The 23313-nt window shown below is 46.0% G+C and overlaps 1 protein-coding gene across 2 annotated transcripts in view; it reads left to right on the top strand.

Moving 5' to 3' along the window:
- Window positions 1-453: 453 nt before the first annotated feature.
- LOC138664071 (uncharacterized) overlaps window positions 454-23313 on the top strand; it is a 41446-nt gene continuing 18586 nt past the window's right edge. Inside the window, exons 1-10 of one of the 2 annotated variants that reach the window (XM_069750495.1) lie at window positions 454-513; window positions 738-887; window positions 1017-1196; window positions 1279-1402; window positions 1486-1583; window positions 7366-7515; window positions 7642-7824; window positions 7907-8030; window positions 8114-8211; window positions 16670-16760. In XM_069750495.1, coding sequence (XP_069606596.1) covers window positions 487-513; window positions 738-887; window positions 1017-1196; window positions 1279-1402; window positions 1486-1583; window positions 7366-7515; window positions 7642-7824; window positions 7907-8030; window positions 8114-8211; window positions 16670-16760 — 1225 coding nt within the window. In that variant the 5' untranslated portion in view covers window positions 454-486. Of the gene's footprint in view, window positions 514-737; window positions 888-1016; window positions 1197-1278; window positions 1403-1485; window positions 1584-7365; window positions 7516-7641; window positions 7825-7906; window positions 8031-8113; window positions 8212-16045; window positions 16109-16669; window positions 16761-23313 lie in introns of those variants that run through there. The other variant, XM_069750496.1, reaches the window with a different exon arrangement.

Here is a 23313-nt window from a genome sequence, read left to right on the forward strand (position 1 = left end):
GTGGGGGCGGAGTTTTTTGCTCCTGGCGGTCCGCCACAACACGGCACAACCGTCGCAAGATGGTTGCGACGTGTGTCAATACGTCGCAATGCATCGGTAATGTAACTTTATGGGGCAAAAACGCATCCTGCAAACAACTTTGCAGGATGCGTTTTTTCCCCTAAACGACGCATTGCGACGTATTAAAAAAAACGCCAGTGTGAAAGTAGCCTTAACACTACAACCGAGTAGCAGGGCGCTGTTCACAAGAGCGAACAATCTGAGGAAACAGCAAAAAACACAGTCTGTACTGCTTCACTAGATCCGTATACAGGTGTATAATGAGGCCCTCACTGTACAGTGAAAGACCGGGAACAATGACTGCGGAAAACGGATTTCTATTTACAAAAAGAGCCGTTCTGCGAGCCGGACGGCCCATCATGTGACCCCTGACTCCTCCCCTCCTGTGACCTCATCACAGGTCCTGTGCGCACAGAACAGCCATATATGTGGTGGGCGGCTCTGCAGGTGGAGGTAGGTGCTGGAGATTCCCCATTACTGGGCGCCGGGGACATTAACCCCCTCAGTGCTGAGCCTGTGATAAATCTCTGTATGTGACTATAATGGGACTGTGTGTTATACCAAGGGCAGGATGGGGCCATGACTGGATGTAGTGATCATGTGACGCCGGTAACAGCTCCGGAGATTTCTTACATGGGATCTTTATGATGTTACATCGTCATCTTCTCCCCATTCAGGTCCCTACAATATCGGATCCTCTCAGTGGAGATCTTCTATATAAGAGAATTCTCCTGAGTGACCCTACAAGGATGGATAGAGACAGGGACAAGATGGCGGAGAGGATATTACACCTCACCCTAGACATCCTCTTCCGGCTTACTGGAGAGGTGAGAGATTCTGATGACATCACATTACATCATTCTTATCTATGGGAATAACAGATGGCCAGAACTGGAGAGGTGAGGACTCTGGAAATGTCTGTAGTGAGATTTATTAATGTGTCTCTCCATAACCAGGATTACACAGTAGTGAAGAAGACCTCTAGTGAGCGCTGTCAGGCCCCTGTGTCTGAGGGACGGGGAAGACCCCTGAGCCCAATCACGGGGCCTCTACCTCACCCCCTGATACATGAGGACATCAATGACCAGAAGATCCTAGAACTCACCTACAAGATGATTGAGCTGCTGACTGGAGAGGTGACACTGCTGGGAATGCTGGGACAGTATACAGTAACACTATCGAGGGATCGGGGGGTGACGGTATCATTGTATGTGTCAGGTTCCTATAAGGTGTCAGGATGTCACCGTCTATTTCTCCATGGAGGAGCGGGAGTATTTAGAAGGACACAAAGATCTGTACAAAGATGTCATGATGGAGGTTCCCCAGCCCCTCACATCACCAGGTAATAGACAGGACTAAATACACACGGCCTAAAATTATCTGTATGTAAATAATGAATTCAGTCCCTGTATGTGTTTCCTCCAGTTCTTTCTAGTGAGAGGACAACACCAGAGAGATGTCCCCGTCCTCTTCTTCCACAGGAATGTAAACAAGAAGATCTCGATGTTCCTCAGGATCATCAGGTAGATGGAGAGAAGGTGTCATGAGATCTCCCCTATGATGTGTAGAAAGCTGTGAAGGTCTTGTGATCAGCCTTGTTTTATCCCCCAGTATTATACACTGAACTGCCAATTTATTAGAAACACTGACGCTTTCTTTATTGAACCTTCCCTGTATAAAGAATACTAATAATGATAATAATTTTTATTTATATAGCGCTGACATATTCCGCAGAACTTTACATTATAGAGGGGACTTGTACAGACAATAGAAATTACAGCATAACAATAAACACAGATCAAAACAGATACCAAAAGGAATGAGGGCCCTGCTCGCAGGCTTACAATCTATGGGAAAAGGGGAGACACCAGAGGTGGATGGTAACAGAACATGATGCAAGGAACCGGATTATGGTTTAAGTTTTTTGAATGGGCCACACAGGGATCGTTAGGTTAATGTGTTGAGACGGTAGGCCAGTCTGAACAAATGCGTTTTTAGGACACGCTTAAAACTGTGGGAATTAATCGTACTAATCTGGTTAGTACATTCCAAAGAATTGGCGCAGCATGTGAAAAGTCTAGGAGACGGGAGGTTCTGGTTATTGAGGATGCTAACCTCAGGTCATTAGCAGAAGGAAGAGCACGGGTAGGGTGGTAGGCTGAGACCAGGGAGGAGATGTAGGGTGGTGCTGAACCATGGAACGCTTTGTGGAGAAGGGTAATACATTTGTACTGGATTCTGTAGTGGATGGGTAACTAGTGTAATGACTGGCACAAGGTAGAGGCATCGGTGTAACGGTTGGTGAGGAATATGATCCTGGCAGCAGCATTCAGGACAGATTGGAGAGGGGAGAGTTTGGTAAGAGGGAGGCCGATTAGTAGAGAATTACAATAGTCCAGACGAGAGTGAGTAAGAGAAACCGTAAGAGTTTTTGCAGAATCGAAAGTAAGAAAAGGTCGAATTCTAGAAATATTTTTGAGGTGCTGATAACAAGAGCGAGCCAGTGATTGGATGTGGGCGGGTGAATGAAAGCTCGGAATCAAGTATGACCCCAAGGCTGCGGGCATGTTGCTTGGGAGTATTGGTGGAACAAAACACGGAGATGGCAATGTCAGGCAAAGATAGGTTAGTAGAGGGAGAGAACACAAGTAGTTCAGTTTTTGACAGGTTCAGTTTCAGATACAGGGAGGACATGATGTTAGGAGGAGCTGATAATCCACTGTGTTGAATGCTGCGGAGAGATCCAAGAGAATTAGCATGGAGTAGTGACTAGGGTTGAGCGACCTTGACTTTTTTAGGGTCGAGTCGCGTTTCGCGAAACACGACTATCTCAAAAGTCGAGTCGAGTGAAATCGGCCGACTGTGGCAAAAAGTCGAGGATCGACCGAAACACGATACCCAATGCAAAGTCAATGGGACTTTTTTTTTGTTTGTTTTTTTCTCTCTCTCTCTCTCTCTCTCTCTCTGTCTCTCTCTCTCTCCCGTCCCTTCATACGAAACGCGACTTTGGCGCAAAAGTCGCGTACCGCATGGCCGACCCCACACAGGGATCGGGACACCCGACTTTGCCAAAAGTTGGCGACTTTTGAAAATGAACGATCCGTTTCGCTCAACCCTAGTAGTGACCATTAGATTTAGCTGTTAGTAGGTCATTAGAGACTTTAGTGAGGGCAGTTTCAGTAGAGTGTAAAGAGCAGAAACCAGATTGAAGAGAGTTATCTGGGAGATAGCGGATAAGATGGGAGTGTACCAGGTGTCGAGGAGTTTAGAGATGAAGGGAAGATTAGAGACACGTCTATAGTTAACGGCACTGTTTTGGTCGAGGAGGGAAAGATACCAGAAGACAGAGAGCGAGGTTGAATATTTTTGTTAGGTGAGAGGTGACAGCAGGGGAAAGGGACTGTACGAGAAGTGACGGAATGGGGTCACTGGTGCAAGTGGTCGGGCGAGAAGATGCAATTAGCCTGATTACTTCTTCTATGACTGGTTCAAAGTCAGAGAGTGAGCTAAATGCAATGGGGGAGGGAGGACAGTGCATGGTATGAGGAGATTGGGAGATAATTTCCTGTTGGATAAGGTCAATTTTTTTCTTCGAAGTAATTGGCCAGATCGTCATCGTGGAGATCTGTGGTTGGGGCCTTCACTCTTGGTTTGAGTAGGGAATGAAAAGCGTCAAAGAGATGTTTAGGGTTATTGGACCGTGAGGTGATGAGGGTGTTGAAATAGGTTTGTTTGGAGAGGTGTAGGGCACAGTTGTATGTTTTAAGCAAAAACTTATAATGGATAAAATCTTTGGGTAGATTAGATTTTCTCCACAGGCGTTCGGTGCACCTGGAGCACCACTATAGGAAACGTGTTTTCAGTGTGTGCCACGGTTGTCACCCTCTGTGCCAAGTTGTTCTATGTATAGGAGATGCAATTTCATCCAGGGCACTTTGCAGGGTTTCATTGTAATGCTTCAGTGCAGAATAGGGACATGAGAGGGAGGAGATAGGGGCCAATGAGGACTGCAAGTTCTTCATAAGTTTCTGGGTGTTAATGGCCTGTATGTTTCCAAAAGTGGAAAGTGAGGGTGACCTGAGCGGGATGGCAGTTCTTGATAGAGAATGAAAGAAGGTTGTGGTCAGAGAGCGGGAGAGGGTAGTTTGTGAAATCACCCACTGCACAAAGCCGGGAGAAGACCAAGTCGAGGGAGTTTCCGTCTTCATGAGTTGAAGAGTTAGTATGCTGCGAGAGGCCGAAAGAGGAGGTTAGTGATAAAAGGTGAGAAGCAGATGAGGAGAGGGGAAAAGCAATGGGGATGTTGAAATCACCCATGATGAGGGTGTGGATGTCACAGGAGAGAAAGTGTGGAAGCCAGGTGGCAAAGTGATCCAAGAACTGATGAGAGGGGCCGGGAGGACGATACACCACCGCCACTCGCATGGAGAAGGTGATGTAGAGTCTGATCGCATGGACCTCAAAAGAAGGGAAGACAAGTGAGGGTACTTGGGGGATAACCTGAAAGGTACATTCGGGTGATAGGAGCAGAAGAATGCCTTCACCTGCTCTATTGTCCGATCTTGGGGTATGAGAAAAGTGTAGTCCATCAAATGAAAGAGCAGCAGCAGCAGCAGCGGTGGTGTCTGACTGCTGGATCCAGGTTTCAGTAAGAGCTAGAAGGTTAAGAGAATCAGAAAGGAAGAAGTCATGGATGAAGGGGAGTTTATTACACCCTTAAGGAAAGGACAGAGGGGCCGATATGAATGGAGTGTAAAGAATTAATGCAAGGGTGGTGAATGTGAGTGAATGCAGCAGCCAGGATATAGATTATACAAATGCATATGGTGAATATTTGTTGTGTTCTAAATGTACAGGGAATATATTTATTTAATTATCTTACCTGTCTCCTGCCCTGTCTAATTGCCAGTACTTTGATGAAATGTGCTTCCATTAAATGTGCAGAAATGCCCCCCCCTCCTATGTCTGAATATATAGGAGACTAGTTCTTAGATCTTTTTTTTCTCTCGTTAGCAATCAATCAGACTAAGTTGAGACATCAGGACACAATAAATGTAGTGAACAGATAAACAAATGTCCAGGCCTACATGGATCATAAACCACTTTGAGAAGTTAGTTCACATCATTGCATAAGAGGACAAACAGAGAAAGTTGTAATAACTAAATACCATTATCTATGCAGCTAAGATGAATAACATTTGTGAACTCATGCAGGAATTGTGTGCAGTAGCTGGAATTATATACCATTAGAATATATTGCAGGAGATGAGACAGCAATCAGAGGTGGGAAGTTGCACCATTAGAATCTATTGCAGTGTAATATAATGTGATCATTTTTAGCTGTGATTGCAATGAAAAAATAAAACTGAGTGTTAAGGTACCGTTACACTAAACGATTTACCAATGATCACGACCAGCGATACGACCTGGCCGTGAGCGTTGGTAAGTCGTTGTGTGGTCGCTGGGGAGCTGTCACACAGACAGCTCTCTCCAGCGACCAACGATCCAGGGAACGACTTCGGCATCATTGAAACTGTCTTCAACGATGCCGAAGTCCCCGGGTAACCAGGGTAAACATCGGGTTACTAACTGCAGGGCCGTTCTTAGTAACCTGATATTTACCCTGGTTACCATTGAAAAAGTAAAAAAAAAAAACACTACATACTCACATTCTGATGTCTGTCACTTCCCCCGGCGTCCACAGGGTTAAAACTGCTTTCGGCAAGAGTGCTGCTAATGCACGCGCTGCTGCCGAGAAGCTTCCCTGCACTGTGTCAGCGCCGGCAGTAACAGCGGTGACGTCACCGCTGTGCTCTGCTTTACGGCCGGCACTGACAGTCAGTGCGGGAAGCTCTTGGCAGCAGCGCGTGCATTAGCAGCGCTCCTGCCGAGAGCAGTTTTAACCCTGTGGATGCCAGGGGACGTGACAGACATCGGAATGTGAGTATGTAGCGTTTTTTTTTTTTACTTTTACAATGGTAACCAGGGTAAATATCGGGTTACTAAGCACGGCCCTGCGCTTAGTAACCCGATGTTTACCCTGGTTACAAGTGAACACATCGCTAGATCGGCGTCACACACGCCGATCTAGCGATGACAGCGGGGTGATCAGCGACCAAAAAAAGGTCCTGATCATTCCCCACGACCAACGATCTCCCAGCAGGGGCCTGATCGTTGGTCGCTGTCACACATAACGAGATCGTTAGCGGGATCGTTGCTATGTCACAAAAAGCGTGACGTTGCAACGATATCCTTAACGATATCGTTATGTGTGAAGGTACCTTTAGTCTTGGACAAGCTATTTGTCCAGGGCAGATATGAGAAAACCTGCTGAGCTTTTGTTTTGAAACTGACTACAGGATGGTAGTGTGGCAGTCTGTTTCCTTCTTGGCCTAGTTTTCTATGTGGCCGAAGACTCAAGGTTCTTTGGTTAAAAACCCTGCAGTAAAGGGTTTGGGTTTGTCAGGGTCAGAGTTGTTGTCAGTCAGTGGTGTTTGCTAGAGTGCAGAGCAGTCGGCTCTACAGAGCTCCACCTGTGTGAGGCAACACAGGCAAGTAGAGCCAAACAGCCAGGGGAGCTGAGATGCCTGGCACCCACAGTGTACACAGCAGTACAGTCACCCACGGTAACTGGTCTTGGACTGGCATGTTTAATGGCTGCAAACTGGAGGATATCGTGTTCTGTGTAATGCTGTCCAACTAATGTGTTTGAAATCACTAATTTTTCCTTGGCACAGATGGACTATAATATCAGATGAACAGTTCCTGTGCCACCATCTATCAGGTGTCATCATTAAGACGGGTGGAGATAGACTAATGGCAGGGGATTTTTTCTTGGCTCATCCTGGATCCTTTGTTATCTGTGGATAGATGTTTGGATATTAGGGCTTATTTAAGCATTTTGGCCAATCAAGTTCATCACTTCATGGCAGCTGTTTACCCTACCCTAGAAGAACAATGAACCATGACACAATGGTCCACTAGTCATAGAGGCCCCTGACTCCTCCCCTCCTGTGACCTCATCACAGTTCCCGTGCACACAGAACAGCCATATATGTGGTGTGCTGCTCTGCAGGTGGAGGTAGGTGCTGGAGATTCCCCATTACTGGGCGCAGGGGACATTAACCCCCTCAGTGCTGATCCTGTGATAAATCTCTATATGTGACTATAATGGGACTGTGTGTTATACCGGGGGCAGGACGGGGCCATGACTGGATGTAATGATCATGTGACGCCGGTAACAGCTCTGGAGATTTCTTACATGGCATCTTTATGATGTTACATCGTCATCTTCTCCCCATTCAGGTCCCTACAATATCGGATCCTCTCAGTGGAGATCTTCTATATAAGAGAATTCTCCTGAGTGACCCTACAAGGATGGAGAGGGACAGGGACAAGATGGCGGAGAGGATATTACACCTCACCCTAGAGATCCTCTTCCTGCTTACTGGAGAGGTGAGAGATTCTGATGACGTCATATTACATAATTCTTTTCTATGGGAATAACAGATGGACAGAACTGGAGAGGTGAGGACTCTGGGAATGTCTGTAGTGAGATTTATTAATGTGTCTCTCCATAAGCATGATTACACAGTAGTGAAGAAGACCTCTAGTGAGAGCTGTCAGGCCCCTGTGTCTGAGGGATGGGGAAGACCCCTGAACCCAATCATAGGGCCTCCACCTCACCCCCTGATACATGAGGACATCAATTACCAGAAGATCCTAGAACTCATCTACAAGATGATTGAGCTGCTGACTGGAGAGGTGACACTGCTGGGAATGTCGGGACATTATACAGTAACGGTATGGAGGGATTGGGGGATGATGGTATCATTGTATGTGTCAGGTTCCTATTAGGTGTCAGGATGTCGCTGTCTATTTCTCCATGGAGGAGTGGGAGTATTTAGAAGGACATAAAGATTGGTACAAGGACATCAAGATGGAAGTTCCCCAGCCCCTCACATCACCAGGTAATAGATAGGACTAAATACACACGGCCTATAATTATCTGTATGTAAAGAATGAATTCAGTCCCTGTATGTGTTTCTTCCAGTTCTATCCAGTGAAAGGACAACACCAGAGAGATGTCCCCGTCCTCTTCTCCCACAGGACTGTAAACAAGAAGATCTCGATGTTCCTGAGGATCATCAGGTAGATGGAGAGAAGGTGTCATGAGATCTCCCCTATGATGTGTATAAGGCTATGAAGGTCTTGTGATCAGATTTGTTTTATCCCCCAGTGTTATACTGTACACTGAACTGCCAATTTATTAGAAACACTGACACTTTCTTTATTGAAACTTTCCTGTATAAAGAATACTAATAACTAGTGTAATATAAAATAAAGTGATCATTTTTCAGTCTGAAACCACATTAGAATGGGAATTTTGAGTACTTCACCTAGGCATGGTTGTCAGGGAAAATTGAAAAACTCCTAACCGCTTCAGTTTTTCTTGTCAAAAGTAATAGTACTGAGAATATTGTGATTGAGGGAAAAAATACAATGAAAGGGGATCCATAGGACATACACAATTTGTTGAGGAAGATATTAAAAATATGTGAGGCAGTGACAAGTGTTACATGTGAGGGTCACTGTATGTTCCCTGTTGTGAATTCTGCTTTTGGGCTCCCTCCGGTGGTTGTAGGTGGTAATGCAGTTGTCTCTGGGCTGCAGTCCTGGACAGGTGTATCTTCTGATTGCAGTTCTGACTGGGGTATTTAGGTTTGCAGGACTCATTAGTCCTTTCCAGTTGTCAATGTTTCTTGGGAAGTGTTGGATCTCTGTCTGGCTTCTCCTGCTTAGCTGCCAATTCAAGATGAGTGTCTGTTTCTTTTTCTATGGCACACAAGGTGTGTGCTTGTTTTTTGATTGTATTCCTGCTCTGAGTTTAGTAGTCTCTGGAGTTGCAGATATACGTTCCACGTCTTTAGTTAGATGGAGGAATTTTTTGTATAATCTGCTGTGGATATTTTTGGAAGGGTTTTAATACTGACCGCACAGAACTCTGTCCTATCCTTTCCTATTTTAGCTAGAGTGGCCTCTTGTGCTAAATCCTGTTTTCTGACTGTGTGTGTCTTTCCTCTCCTACTCACAGCCAATATTTGTGGGGGGCTGCCTATCCTTTGGGGTTCTGCTCTGAGGCAATGTAGTATTCCTAATTCCATTTTTAGGGGTATTTAGTCCTTCGGCTGTGACGAGGTGTCTAGGGCTTGTTAGGAACACCCCACGGCTACTTCTAGGAGCGGTGTTAAGATCAGGATTTGCGGGGGCGTGTCCTAGCTGGCCATGTGAGTGGAAGCAGGGAAGAGTGCTCCCGCTGCCAGAAGGACAAAAATCCTGTTTTAACACCGATTTTCGGGTAAACTCACCTAAATCCGGCTGGCTGAAGGTCCGGAGAGTGCAGCGGTGCAGAGCAGCGGGTCCGGAGTCGGCAGCGATGACCAGGAGGCGGCAGAAAGACGCTGGCACCAACGATGCAGGAGCCGGCCAAGATGGCTCCAATGTTAGGGAGGATGCCGAGAAGGAGAACGCCGCATGTCAGCGGCGCATGGAGGTGGCCGCAAAGCTGCAGCAGTATGCCAGAGTGGAGGCTGCTGAGGAGGCAGACCCAGGATCTGGAGCTGGAGCTGACCAGGAGGAGGAAGCAAGCAAGGCTGAGCAGCATGAGGTACAGAGGGGGAAGGAGAGAGGCAGCATGGCTGGGGCTAGTGGGGGACCTGAAGCCATATCACAGGGAGAGGAGCCGACTCTTAGAGATGTTATCACACTGATCTCTTCATGTCAGCAATCCCTGAACTCCTTGGCCCAGCAGATGCAGGAAGTTAAAGGGGACACGGCACAGATTAATGCGGCTCTGCAGAAAATGGACAAACGTATAGGAGTGGTGGAGGAGAGGGTGAGCACGGCAGAAGATCACATAGTTAAGCTACAAAAAACTGAAAAGAAGTTTGCCCAAGCAATAGCCGAGCTCGCTGCCAAAAATGAGGATCTGGAAAATAGATCCAGAAGGAATAACATACGTATAGTGGGGCTGCCTGAAAAGACTGAGGGGAGAAATCCCACTGAGTTTGTGGAGAACTGGCTGCTGGAGAAGATTGGGAACACAGTGTTGACAAAAGTTTTTGCTGTTGAACGTGCTCATAGGGTCCCGCCGCAGCCCCCTGCCCCAGGAGCGAATCCCCGTACCATGCTTGCTAAAATACTGAACTACAGGGACAGAGACATTATCCTTAGAAAGGCTAGAGAGATGGAGGATCTGACGGCTGGAGGTCAGAAAATCGCCATTTATCCGGATTATTCCGCTGCAGTTCAGAAGCAGCGGATGAAGTTTACTGGAGTCAAGCGGCGACTGAGGGAGCTGGGAGTACAGTATTCAGTGATGTTTCCCGCCAAGCTGAGACTGGTGGCTTTTAATAAGACACATTTCTTCCTGACACCGGAGGATGCTGCCCAGTGGCTTGACACCAATGAGAAAAAGTTGAAAGGAGTGGGAGACTGATATGATGGCGAGATTTGGCTGGAAATTGGTTTCTCTGTCGTTGGCGGAGAGTTTTGCGCTGGTTAGCGTCGGTTTTAAAAAAGTTGAGCAACTGCTGAGGGTTCTGCTAGGCCATGTTGAGGACTGGCCGGAGGGGAGAGTACTGTCTACCAAATGTGGGGGAGGAGGGCTATGACGGATATTGTAAATTGGTTTGCTATTTTTCTTATATGTCATAGAAGTGCTATGATAAGTTATAATAAAGTTAAAGTTAGGGGGAAATTATGTTTAGTGTGGCAGCGGGACACGAATGGAGAGGGTTAAGTGAGGGAGAGTGTTCGCAGTGGGCAGTGGAGCCCCACTCTTGCTGAGAGGAAAAAGGCGTTACACTGGGGGGATTAGGGGGGTAAGTTGGGAGGAGGTAGGGGGGCAGGAGGGGGTAGGGGGGATGGGAGGGGTGGGGCAGCTCATACTTGGGAAATTGGATAAAATGAGAAATGATGAGCCACGGGGGGGAGAATGTATTAAAATATTGAGTTGGAATGTGAGAGGTCTGGTGGATAAAACACGGCGAGCGGCAAGTCTGCAGTATGTCCGAGAGCAGAAGGTCTCAATGATATGTCTGCTGGAGACGCATTTAGTGCGGGAGAGGGTGAGTGTACTGAGTAGGCGCTGGATACAGAAAGCGTATCATTCTACTTTCTCAATGTACTCTAGGGGTGTGTCTGTGTTGATTCCTGCTGGGGTGCAATATGAGGAGGTAGTGGTAAAGGAAGATTTGGATGGTCAGTATGTGGTGATGAAGTGTAAAATGAATGGAGTATTGATGTGTATAGTGGCAATGTATATTCCGCCCCCATACTCAAGCAAGAAGATAAGAGAGGTGCTGGAGAGGGTAGAGCGCTGGGGACCGTTACCATTACTAATTATCGGCGACCTTAATAATATATGTGATGACTTTTGGGACAAGAACAAAAACCCCCAGAATAGGACGGCGGGACATACCACTACGTTTGGGACTTATGTCGGGGAAGTGGGCATGATTGATTTATGGAGAGTTAGGCATATCGGGGAAAGGGCGTATTCATGCTACTCGCCAGCTCATGGTACGCTGTCTAGGATTGATCTGGCACTAGGTAACCGATTGTTAGATACGATGGTGGGGGATGTGAGATATTTACCTAGGGCTCTCTCAGACCATAGTCCAGTTGAAGTGGAATTTAGACCAGTGGGGACACGGAACGGGAGCAGAAGGGAGTGGAAAATTCACCCTAATTGGTTACACAGTATAGATTTGGAGAAGATTAAGAAGGAACTAGGGGAATTTTTTGAGATAAATGAGGGAAGTGTAGATGTGCTTACTGTGTGGGAAGCCATGAAAGCGTACTTCAGAGGGCTGTTGTTTAGGGATATTAGCAGGTGTAAGCGGAAATCGAGAGAGGCAGAGAGGTTGGCGATTGATGGGCTGAGGGTGGCTGAGGATGAGATGGTAATAACGGGTACTCTGGAGGCTGGGAGGAGGTTGAAAGCAGCTCAAAACCAGCTAGAGGAGGTCTTGCTGAGTAAGGCTGAAAGGAAGAGGGAATTCATGAATCTGGCCTATTATCAGGAGGGTGAATCAGTGGGTCATTTACTGTCGCTGGTGGCATCTGCCCAGAGAAATACATCCTTTGTTCATTCTCTGGTGACTGGGAGTGGTGTTGCTGTTTCGGAGACTTCAGAGATTTTGGAGACTTTTGCAGATTTTTACGCAGACTTATACTCCTCTCGGGTAGATGGGTCAATGGAGGACACGGTGGCGTTCCTTGAGGAGTTGGAGCTCCCGAGGCTGAGTGACAGGGATAGGGAGGATCTGGAGGCTCCCATTACGGAAGAGGATCTGGGACGGGCATTACAGTCGATGGCTAATGGGAAGGCGCCTGGCGTAGACGGATTTCCTGCTGAAATTTATAAAAACTTGGGGGAAGTGTTGATCCCTAAATTGAAGGTGGTCTTGGAGGAGGCTAGGATTGGCGGAAGGCTGCCGGCATCTATGCGGGAGGCCACAATAGTGGTGATTCCAAAGGAGGGGAAAGACCTGACACAGCCGGATTCATATCGACCAATTTCTTTACTTACTATTGACGTTAAACTCCTGGCTAAGGTGTTGGCGATGAGGTCGACAAGTGTTATTTCTGGCCTAGTACACTAAGATCAATCTGGCTTTATGCCTGATAGGTCAACTGCGATCAACTTGCGAAGATTGTATGTGAACTTGCAACTCAGAGCTGATAACTGGCCAGAGAGTTATTGCATCTTTAGACGCCCACAAGGCGTTCGATAGTGTGGAGTGGGGGTATCTCTGGCAAGTGTTGCAAAGAATGGGGTTTGGACCGCAGTTCATATCCTGGATTCAATTAATGTACTCGATGCCGATGGCCAGGGTTAGGGTAAATGGGGAGTTGTCACGGACCATACAATTGGCTAGAGGGACGAGGCAGGGGTGTCCGCTTTCCTCCCTTTTGTTTGCTCTAGCAGTGGAGCCGCTGGCTGCTAAGCTTCGACGGTCTGATGAGATGACGGGATTTAAATATGGGGTGATTGAAGAAAGGGTGGCGTTGTATGCGGACGACATTTTGTTGTTTCTGGCAGATCCAGTTGCATCCTTGGAAGGAGCCATTGGGATTATTGAACGATTTGGATCAGTGTCGGGGCTTAGGATAAACTGGAGTAAGTCTATCTTGTTTAAGGTGGACGATGTGGATGGGGAGCCATTGGAGAATGGGCGACTGGAGGTGACGAGTAAATTTAAGTACCTGGGAATATGGGTATCTATGCCGGTCACTGACTATATACATGAGAATCTGACTCCAATCTTGGGTGCACTCAAGGCAAAAGCGGATGCATGGCTCAAGCTACATTTGTCTGTGGTAGGTAGGGTGAATCTTATCAAAATGATTCTGATGCCAAAAATACTGTATATTCTTCACAATGCACCGGTCTGGATACCACGTGGGAAATTTAGACAGATCAACTCTCTGTTTAGGAACTTGATTTGGGGGAGGCAACATCCGCGTATTAAACTAGAGACACTTCAGCGACCCAAGGATGATGGGGGTCTGGCATTGCCTAACCCTGAATTGTACTTCCTTGCAGCCCAGAGTCAGCATCTAAGGGGCTGGGCGCATGAAGGGTCATCTGGAGCGGTACAGCGGTTGATGGAAGTGGTGACAAAAAGAAGGCCAGTGGTACAATGTTTGGAGGATGGATCCTTGGAGAATTTGGGGAAGCTATACCCGACTTTGCTGTTGATACGCAAGCTGTGGAGTAGATTGAGGCATGTACGTGGGATCACGGACTTGACTAGATACTCGCCGATATGGCATAATAACAATCTGAAAGAATTTGAGGCATTAGGGCTACTGATAGAGTGGCTGGGCAAAGGGATTCAGTATGTGTATCAAATAATTGAACAAGGTGAACTGAAATCATTCTCCCAATTGCAGGCGGAATTTGGCCTTGGAAATGCAGGGGAGTATCAGTATCTGCGGATGAGGCATGCTTTTGGAGCTCAGAGTAGGAACGGAGGTATTAGGATTCAAAGGGATATAGTACTAGAGTATGTGTGTAATGACGGGACGACTGGAGGAGTCATATCCACTCTGTACAGGGATCTGTTGCACACTTTCCTATTGGGGTTTCCAATAATGGCGAGAGCTAAATGGGAAAGAGATCTGGGCCCAATGGATAATGAGACTTGGGAGTCGGTGTTGGAATGGATCCCCAAACTGTCGATGAGTGAACCGTATAGATTGTCACAGCTTTATGTGGTACACAGAGTTTATAGGTCTCCGATGGTGCTATATAAGGCAGGATTGCGTAATGACTCTGAATGTCCGAGGTGTAGGTCTACGGATGCAGACATTTTCCATATGATGTGGACATGTCCGAGGTTGGTTGCCTTTTGGGTGGTAGTTTTAAGTCGTATGGAAGGTGCGTATGGATGCACGGTGCCAAGGGACCCAGTTGTATGCTTGTTGGGATGCGTGGATGAGATTGGGGTGGATAAACATCTAAAGATAGCTATAGCTAGATTGTTGTACATGGCTAGGAAGGTGATAGCTAGAAACTGGATTAGGGAAGAGCCGCCGTCAAGAGGAGAATTCCTCCAGTACGTAAAACAGGGCCTGACACTAGAAAAAGGGATTTATAAGAAGAAAGGGAAAACTGAAACGTTCAATAAAATGTGGTCTCCATGGATTGCTATGGGATAGTAATGTGAAGTGTGGCTTATACGATTGGTTGAGGGATTAGACACTCAATTGTTTTAATGATGGTAGTAATTAACAAGACGAGCTGCTTTGTGGGGTGGGGGAGGGGGGCTTTGGGATCGAAGGGGGTTGTTTGAAGGGAGAGGGGGGAAAAATACTCTGTATTGAAAATGCAAATGAAACATGTTAATTGTACGGTTATTCTTAATAAAAATGTATTTGAAAAGAAAAAAAAAAGATCAGGATTTGTGGTCAGTATAGTTACCACCTACTCCAGTGAAAGTTTTCATGCTGCTCCAAGGTCACCGGATCATAATAGTTCCCTCCAGGATGCGCATGGAGGCATATTGAAGCCATGGGAGTGCATTGCAGTCACAGGCATAGCTGTGATTGCAATGAAAAATAAAAGTGAGCGTTAGTCTTGGACAAGCTATTTGTCCAGGGCAGATTTGAGAAAACCTGCTTGAGTTTGGTTTCGAAACAGACTACAGGATGGTAGTGTGGCAGTCTGTTTCCTTCCTGACCTGGTTTTCCTTGTGGCCAAAGGCTCCAGGTTCTTTGGTTAAAAGCCCTGCTTTAAAGGGTTTAGGTGTGTCAGGGTCAGAGTTAGACCGGGGTCAGACATGTGCAAAACGCGCACGAGTCTCTCATGTCAATACCCGGCACTGCCGCCAGCACTCAGGACCGGAGCGTGCGGCTGAATAGAAATACATGCAGCCGCACGCTCCTGTCCAAGTGCCGGCGGCAGTTCCTGATATTGACATACGAGACTCGTGCGAGTTTCTCGCATGTCTGACCCCAGCCTTAGTGTCAGTCTGGTGATTGCTGGAGTGCAGTGCAGTCGGCTCTGCAGAGCTCCACCTGTGTGAGGCAACACAGGCAAGCGGAGACAAACAGCCAGGGGAGCTGAGATGTCTGGCACGCACAGCGTACATAGCGGAGCAGTCACCCACGGCAACTGGTCTTGGAGGTGAACTAACGTGTTCATTAGCTGCAAACTGGAGGATATTGTTCTCTGCTGCTATCCGGAGGATATCGTGTACTGTCTAATGCTGTGAGTTGGACATTAATGATGTCAAGTAAACGCATTAAAGAGACTTTTGTTTGGAACTTTGCTGGGCCGCTGCCTCATCACTGCATAGTATGGATACCGCTGCACTACAAATTGTAGGTAGTGCACAGTGTTGTAAATTTTAACTGATTACAGGACTGGTGTCCAACTAATGTGTTTGAAATCACTATTTTTTCCTTGGCACAGATGGGCTATAACATCAGATGAACAGTTCCTGTGCCACCATCTATCAGGTGTCATCATTTCAGGCAGGTGAAGGTAGAGTAATGGCGGGGGATTTTTTTTCTTGGCTCATCCTGGATCCTTTGTTATCTGTGGATGGATGTTTGGACATTAGGGCTTACATAAGCATTTTGGCCAACCAAGATCATCAGTTCATGGCAGCTGTTTCCTTACGGTAGAAGGACAGTACACCATGACACAATGATCCACTAGTCATGGATTGCTTCCAGGAACATTAGAGAGTTTTTGTCGCTTCCCTGGACTTCATAGTCCTCATGTTTTAATCCTGTAGCACAACTTCAAGATGAGAGAAAGAGACTGTTCACAACATATCAGTATCTCCATATTATTTGCGGATGGGCCAATAATCCCACAGAATTACTTCTTCATCTAGTGGAATCTATTACAATCTGAATTGCTGAGGATCTGAATAGAAAACGTGGGTGTCTCTAATAATGTGTCCATTCAGTGTGTGTTTTATACTTGGTGGAGATGACAGGGTAAAGCTGATCATAGACATTAAGCGTTGTCTGGATCTTCCCACAATTTTCTGGTTATGATTTTTTCATCTTTCTCTTTTTGTTTTAGGGTAATTATCTGCCCCATATTAATATTACAGAGAAATATATGAGAGGTGATGAGTGGTGTAAAGAGGAGATTCCTACAGATAACCGCACGGGTGAGTATAACCCAAAAAACAATCAGTACCAGGAGCGCACATCGGGTTGGCTCCATCCCAGAGGGAACACAAATCCATTATGGGTATTTATTTATGCGCCATGATTGTGCTTATAATAATATATGATTATTTTGTGACATGTTCGGACATTTCATCTCTTGCACATATCTGGTCAGTTTACATTATCTATCTTGCAGCACATGATAATTATTATTATATTACATTATATGGTGATCTGCTGCAGACTTCTGCAATTTCTAGTATAACCCTGTATTTTGTAAACCTACTACCATCCACTCTGATCATTACATAGTATATTTTTCCCCTAATTAAACACGCTGATTATGTGTCTGTATTCCTAAATCTTAAACAGATTTTGGTTCCCTTCCTCATTTTTGGACAATCATGTTCTTACATTCTGACATCTTCCCTCTTGCATCCAGTAATTTTTTTTTTTGTTTACATAACACTTGATCCATTTTTTTACTTTATATTTTACATACAGTATGTGATGTATGTGATATATTGATGTTTTTTAATTCACTCTTTTACTTGTAGTAGTGATTTTGTTTTTCAGTTATAGCTCTATACTCATGGCCCTTTTTTGGTGCCATGACATATCATGTACTTAACCTTTTTAGATCCTTTTTGTTTCTGCCACTTTTGATGCAGAAGAGATACTTCTGTATTCACAGTCCTGTTTAATACAGGGCACTCAGTGGATGTCTCTTAACCCCTTAGCGACCGCCGATACGCCTTTTAACGGCGGCCGCTAAGGGTACTTAAACCACAGCTGTGGAAAAAGTGAATAGCGCCCCCCACAGGCCGATTTTCTCCGGGGTCTCGGCTGCCGAGGGTAGCCGAGACCCCAGAGAACATGATTCGGGGGGTTTTAAACCCTCCCCGCATTTGCGATCGCCGGTAATTAACCGTTTACCGGCGATCGCAAAAAAAAAAAAAAAAAAGCGATCTCTTTTTAATTTCTCTGTCCTCCGATGTGATCGCACATCGGAGGACAGAGAAAAGAGGTCCCAGGTGGCCCCCCAATACTCACCTAGCTCCCCCGATGCTCCTCGTGTCTCCCGGTGGGCGCCGCCATCTTCAAAATGGCGGGCGCATGCGCAGTGCGCCCGCCGGCCGGCACCGGGAGAATCTTTGGGGTCTCGGCTGCCTGGGGTAGCCGAGACCCCAAAGAGCATGATCGGGGGTCGGTTTTAGCGACCCCTGTTTTGCGATCGCCGGTAATTAACTGTTTACCGGCGACCGCAAAAAAAAAAAAAAAAAAAAAAAAGTAAAGTGTAATTCTCTGTCCTCTGATGTGATCGCACATCAGAGGACAGAGAAATAGGGGGATTCGGGGACCCTAGCATACTCACCTAGGTCCCTGGATCCTCTTGCTGCTCCTCCTGGCCGCCGGCAGAAGAACATGGCGGACGCATGCCCAGTGCGCCCGCCATCTGTCTCCATCTGCCGGCCGGCAGGAGAACAGCGGTTAGGGCTAAAATTAGGGTTAGGGGTAGGGTTAGGGGTAGGGTTAGGGTTAGGGTTAGGGGTAGGGGTAGGGTAGGGTTAGGGTTAGGGGTAGGGTTAGGGGTAGGGTTAGGGTTAGGGGTAGGGTTAGGGGTAGGGGTAGGGTTAGGGGTAGGGTTAGGGTTAGGGTAGGGGTAGGGTTAGGGCTAGGGTTAGGTTAGGGGTAGGGTTACGGCTAGGGTTAGGTTAGGGGTAGGGTTAGGTTAGGGTTAGGGGTAGGGTTACGGCTAGGGTTAGGTTAGGGGTAGGGTTAGGGGTAGGGTTAGGGGTAGGGTTAGGTTAGGGGTAGGGTTAGGTTAGGGTTAGGGGTAGGGCTAGGGTTAGGGCTAGGGTTAGGGCTAGGGTTGGGGCTAAATTTAGGGTTAGGGTTGGGGCTAAATTTAGGGTTAGGGTTGGGGCTAAATTTAGGGTTAGGCTTCTTTCACACTTACGTCGGTACGGGGCCGTCGCAATGCGTCGGCCCGACATACCGACGCACGTTGTGAAAATTGTGCACAACGTGGGCAGCAGCTGTAGTTTTTCAACGCATCCGCTGCCCAATCTATGTCCTGGGGAGGAGGGGGCGGAGTTACGGCCACGCATGCGCGGTCAGAAATGGCGGATGCGACGTACAAAAAAACGTTTCATTGAACGTTTTTTTGTGCCGACGCTCCGCCAAAACACAACTGATCCAGTGCACGACGGACGCGACGTGTGGCCATCCGTCACGATCCGTCGGCAATACTATGGGCAAAAAACGCATCTTGCGGGCACATTTGCAGGATCCGTTTCTTGTCCAAAACGACGGATTGCGACGGAATGCCAAACAACGCAAGTGTGAAAGTAGCCTTAGGGCTAGGGTTAGGGTTTGGGCTAAAGTTAGGGCTAGGGTTGGGGCTAAAGTTAGGGTTAGAGCTGGGATTAGGTTTAGGGTTTGGATTAGGGTTGGTATTAGGGTTAGGGTTGGCATTAGGGTTACGCTTGGGATTAGGGTTAGGTTTGGGATTAGGGTTAAGGTTAGGGTTGTGATTAGGGGTGTATTGGGATTAGGGTTAGGTTTGAGGTTAGGGTTGAGATTAGGATTAGGGGTGTGTTGGATTTAGGGTTTTGATTAGGGTTATGGTTAGGGTTGACATTAGGGTTGTTTTGGGGTAAGGGTTGTGATTATGGTTAGGGTTAGTGATTAGGATTATGGATCAGGTTGGGATTAGGGTTAGGGGTTGGAGCTAGAATTGGGGGGTTTCCACTGTTTAGGTACATCAGGGGGTCTCCAAACACGACAGCCAATTTTGCGCTCAAAAAGTCAAATGGTGCTCCCTCCCTTCTGAGCTCTGCCGTGCGCCCAAACAGTGGGTTACCCCCACATATGGGGCATCAGCGTACTCGGGATAAATTGGACAACAACTTCTGGGGTCCAATTTCTCTTGTTACCCTTGTGAAAATAAAAACTTGGGGGCTACAAAATCTTTTTTGTGAAAAAAAAAAATATTTTTTATTTTCACGACTCTGCATTCTAAACTTCTGTGAAGCACTTGGGCATTCAAAGTTCTCACCACACATCTAGATAAGTTCCTTGGGGGGTCTAGTTTCCAAAATGGGGTCACTTGTGGGGGGTTACTACAGTTTAGGTATATCAGGGGCTCTGCAATCGCAACATAATGCCCACAGACCATTCTATCAAAGTCTGCATTCCAAAAAGGCGCTCCTTCCCTTCCGAGCTCTGCCGTGCGCCCAAACAGTGGTTTACCCCCACATATGGCACATCAGCGTACTCGGGATAAATTGGACAACAACTATTGCAGTCCAATTTCTCCTGTTACCCTTGTGAAAATAAAAACTTGGGGGCTACAAAATCTTTTTTGTGAAAAAGAAAATATTTTTTATTTTCACGACTCTGCATTCTAAACTTCTGTGAAGCACTTGGGCATTCAAAGTTCTCACCACACATCTAGATAAGTTCCTTGGGGGGTCTAGTTTCCAAAATGGGGTCACTTGTGGAGGGTTTCTACTGGTTAGGTACATCAGGGGCTCTGCAAATGCAACATAATACCCGCAGACCATTCTATCAAAGTCTGCATTCCAAAACGGCGCTCCTTCCTTCCGAGCTCTGCCGTGCGCCCAAACAGTGGTTTACCCCCACATATGGGGTACCAGCATACTCAAGACAAATTGGACAACAACTTTTGGGTTCCAATTTCTCTTGTTACCCTTGTAAAAATAAAAACTTGGGGGCTACAAAATCTTTTTTGTGAAAAAAAAAAATATTTTTTATTTTCACGGCTCTGCATTATAAACTTCTGTGAAGCACTTGGGCATTCAAGGTTCTCACCACACATCTAGATAAGTTCCATGGGGGGTCTAGTTTCCAAAATGGGGTCACTTGTGGGGGATTTCTACTGTTTAGGCACATCAGGGGCTCTCCAAACGCGACATGGCGTCCGATCTCAATTCCAGCCAATTCTACATTGAAAAAGTAAAACGGCACTCCTTCTCTTCCAAGCTCTGCGGTGCGCCCTAACAGTGGTTTACCCCCACATATTGGGTATCAGCGTACTCAGGAGAAATTGCACAACAACGTTTGTGGTCTAATTTCTCCTGTTACCCTTGTGAAAATAAAAATTTGTGGGCAAAAAGATCATTTTTGTAGAAAAAATGCGATTTTTTTTTTTCACGGCTCTACGTTATAAACTTCTGTGAAGCACATGGGGGTTCAAAGTGCTCGCCACACATCTAGATAAGTTCCTTAAGGGGTCTAGTTTCCAAAATGGTGTCACTTGTGGGGGGTTTCCACTGTTTAGGCACATCAGGGGCTCTCCAAACGCGACATGGCGTCCAATCTCAATTCCAGCCAATTCTACATTGAAAAAGTAAAACGGCGCTCCTTCACTTCCAAGCTCTGCGGTGCGCCCAAACAGTGGTTTACCCTCACATATGGGGTATCGACGTATTCAGGAGAAATCGCACAACAACTTTTGTGGTCTAATTTCTCCTGTTACCCTTGTGAAAATAAGAATTTGTGGGCAAAAAGATCATTTTTGTGTAAACAAAAGCGATTTTTTTATTTTCACGGCTCTACGTTATAAACTTCTATGAAGCACTTGGGGGTTCAAAGTGCTCACCACACATCTAGATAAGTTCCTTAAGGGGTCTAGTTTCCAAAATGGTGTCACTTGTGGGGGGTTTCCACTGTTAAGGCACATCAGGGGCTCTCCAAACGCGACATGGCATCCAATCTCAATTCCAGCCAATTCAACATTGAAAAAGTAAAACGGCGCTCCTTCACTTCTAAGTTCTGCGGTGCGCCCTAACAGTGGTTTACCCCCACATATGGGGTATTGGTGTATTCAGGAGAAATTGCATAACAAAATTTATGGTTACATTTCTGTTTTTACACTTGTGAAAATAAAAAAAATGGTTCTGAATTAAGATGTTTGCAAAAAAAAGTTAAATGTTCATTTTTTCCTTCCACATTGTTTCAGTTCCTGTGAAGCACGTAAAGGGTTAATAAACTTCTTGAATGTGGTTTTGAGAACCTTGAGGGGTGTAGTTTTTAGAATGGTGTCACACTTCATTATTTTCTATCATATAGACCCCTCAAAATGACTTCAAATGTGATGTGGTCCCTAATAAAAAATGGTGTTGTAAAAATGAGAAATTGCTGGTCAACTTTTAACCCTTATAACTCCCTAACAAAAAAAAATTTTGTTTCCAAAATTGTGCTGATGTAAAGTAGACATGTGGGAAATGTTATTTATTAACTATTTTTCGTGACATATCTCTCTGATTTAAGGGCATAAAAATACAAAGTTTGAAAATTGCAAAATTTTAAAAATTTTCGCCATATTTCCGTTTTTTTCATAAATAATCGCAAGTAATATCGAAGAAATGTTACCACTAACATGAAGTACAATATGTCACGAAAAAACAATCTCAGAATCAGCGGGATCCGTTGAAGCGTTCCAGAGTTATAACCTCATAAAGTGACAGTGGTCAGAATTGCAAAAATTGGCTCGGTCATTAAGTACCAAATTGGCTCTGTCACTAAGGGGTTAATATACTTTTGAAGTTTATCAGTGCCGGGGATCCGAACTCAAGACCCCTGATATGGAAGGTAGAAACATTACTGTGGAGCCACAGGCTGTACTGTTCTGGAGAATCATGCCAGAACATTATAAGTGCTGAAAATTAATCACCAGAGATTTCTAACTATAGAATCATTTTCAAAAGTCATACAAAATCATCAAAGTAAACATGGACATATGTTGTGTCCCTGTAATTGTAACAACATCTACAATATAGTGATTTATGGTGATCGGTAAATAGTGTGAATAAAAATGACACCTTTGTTTACATTCATATTATATAAATACTAGATGGTGGCCCGATTCTAACGCATCGGGTATTCTAGAATATGCATGTAGTTTATTTATGAAGATTTCAGAATAATGCAGTGAATACACCGGATTCGGCTGGTGCGACCAATCAGCGAAGTGTGGTTCAAATCGCTCGCCAATTCACAGCCGGACTGCGTCTGTCGCTGATTGTTTGTGGCCGGCCGGGTGCGACTAATCAGTGAAGCCAGGGCCAGCACCAGGTTTTTGAGGGCCCCGGGTGAAAGAGTCTCACAGCCCACGTAGCATATAACACAGCCCACACAGCTACGTAGTATATAACACAACTACGTAGTAAATAGCACAACCACGTAGAATATTGCACAGCCACATAGTATATTGCACAGCTACGTAGTACCGTATATACTCGAGTATAAGCCGAGAATTTCAGCCCATTTTTTTAGGCTGAAATTGCTCCTATCGAATTATACTCGAGTCATACCCAGGGGTCGGCAGGGGAGGGGGAGCGACAGCTGTCTAATCATACTCACCTGCTCCTGGCGGGGTCCCTGCACGTCCTTGGTTCCCCGGCGCTGGCAGCTTCTTCCTGTAGTGAGCGGTCACATGGTACCGCTCATTACAGCAATGAATATGGACCCGACTCCACTCCCATAGGGATGGAGCCGCATATTCTTTAGTGTAATGAGCGGTAC

The sequence above is a fragment of the Ranitomeya imitator genome, chromosome 2, assembly GCF_032444005.1.
Source record: "Ranitomeya imitator isolate aRanImi1 chromosome 2, aRanImi1.pri, whole genome shotgun sequence".
Classification (NCBI taxonomy): Eukaryota; Metazoa; Chordata; class Amphibia; order Anura; family Dendrobatidae; genus Ranitomeya; species Ranitomeya imitator.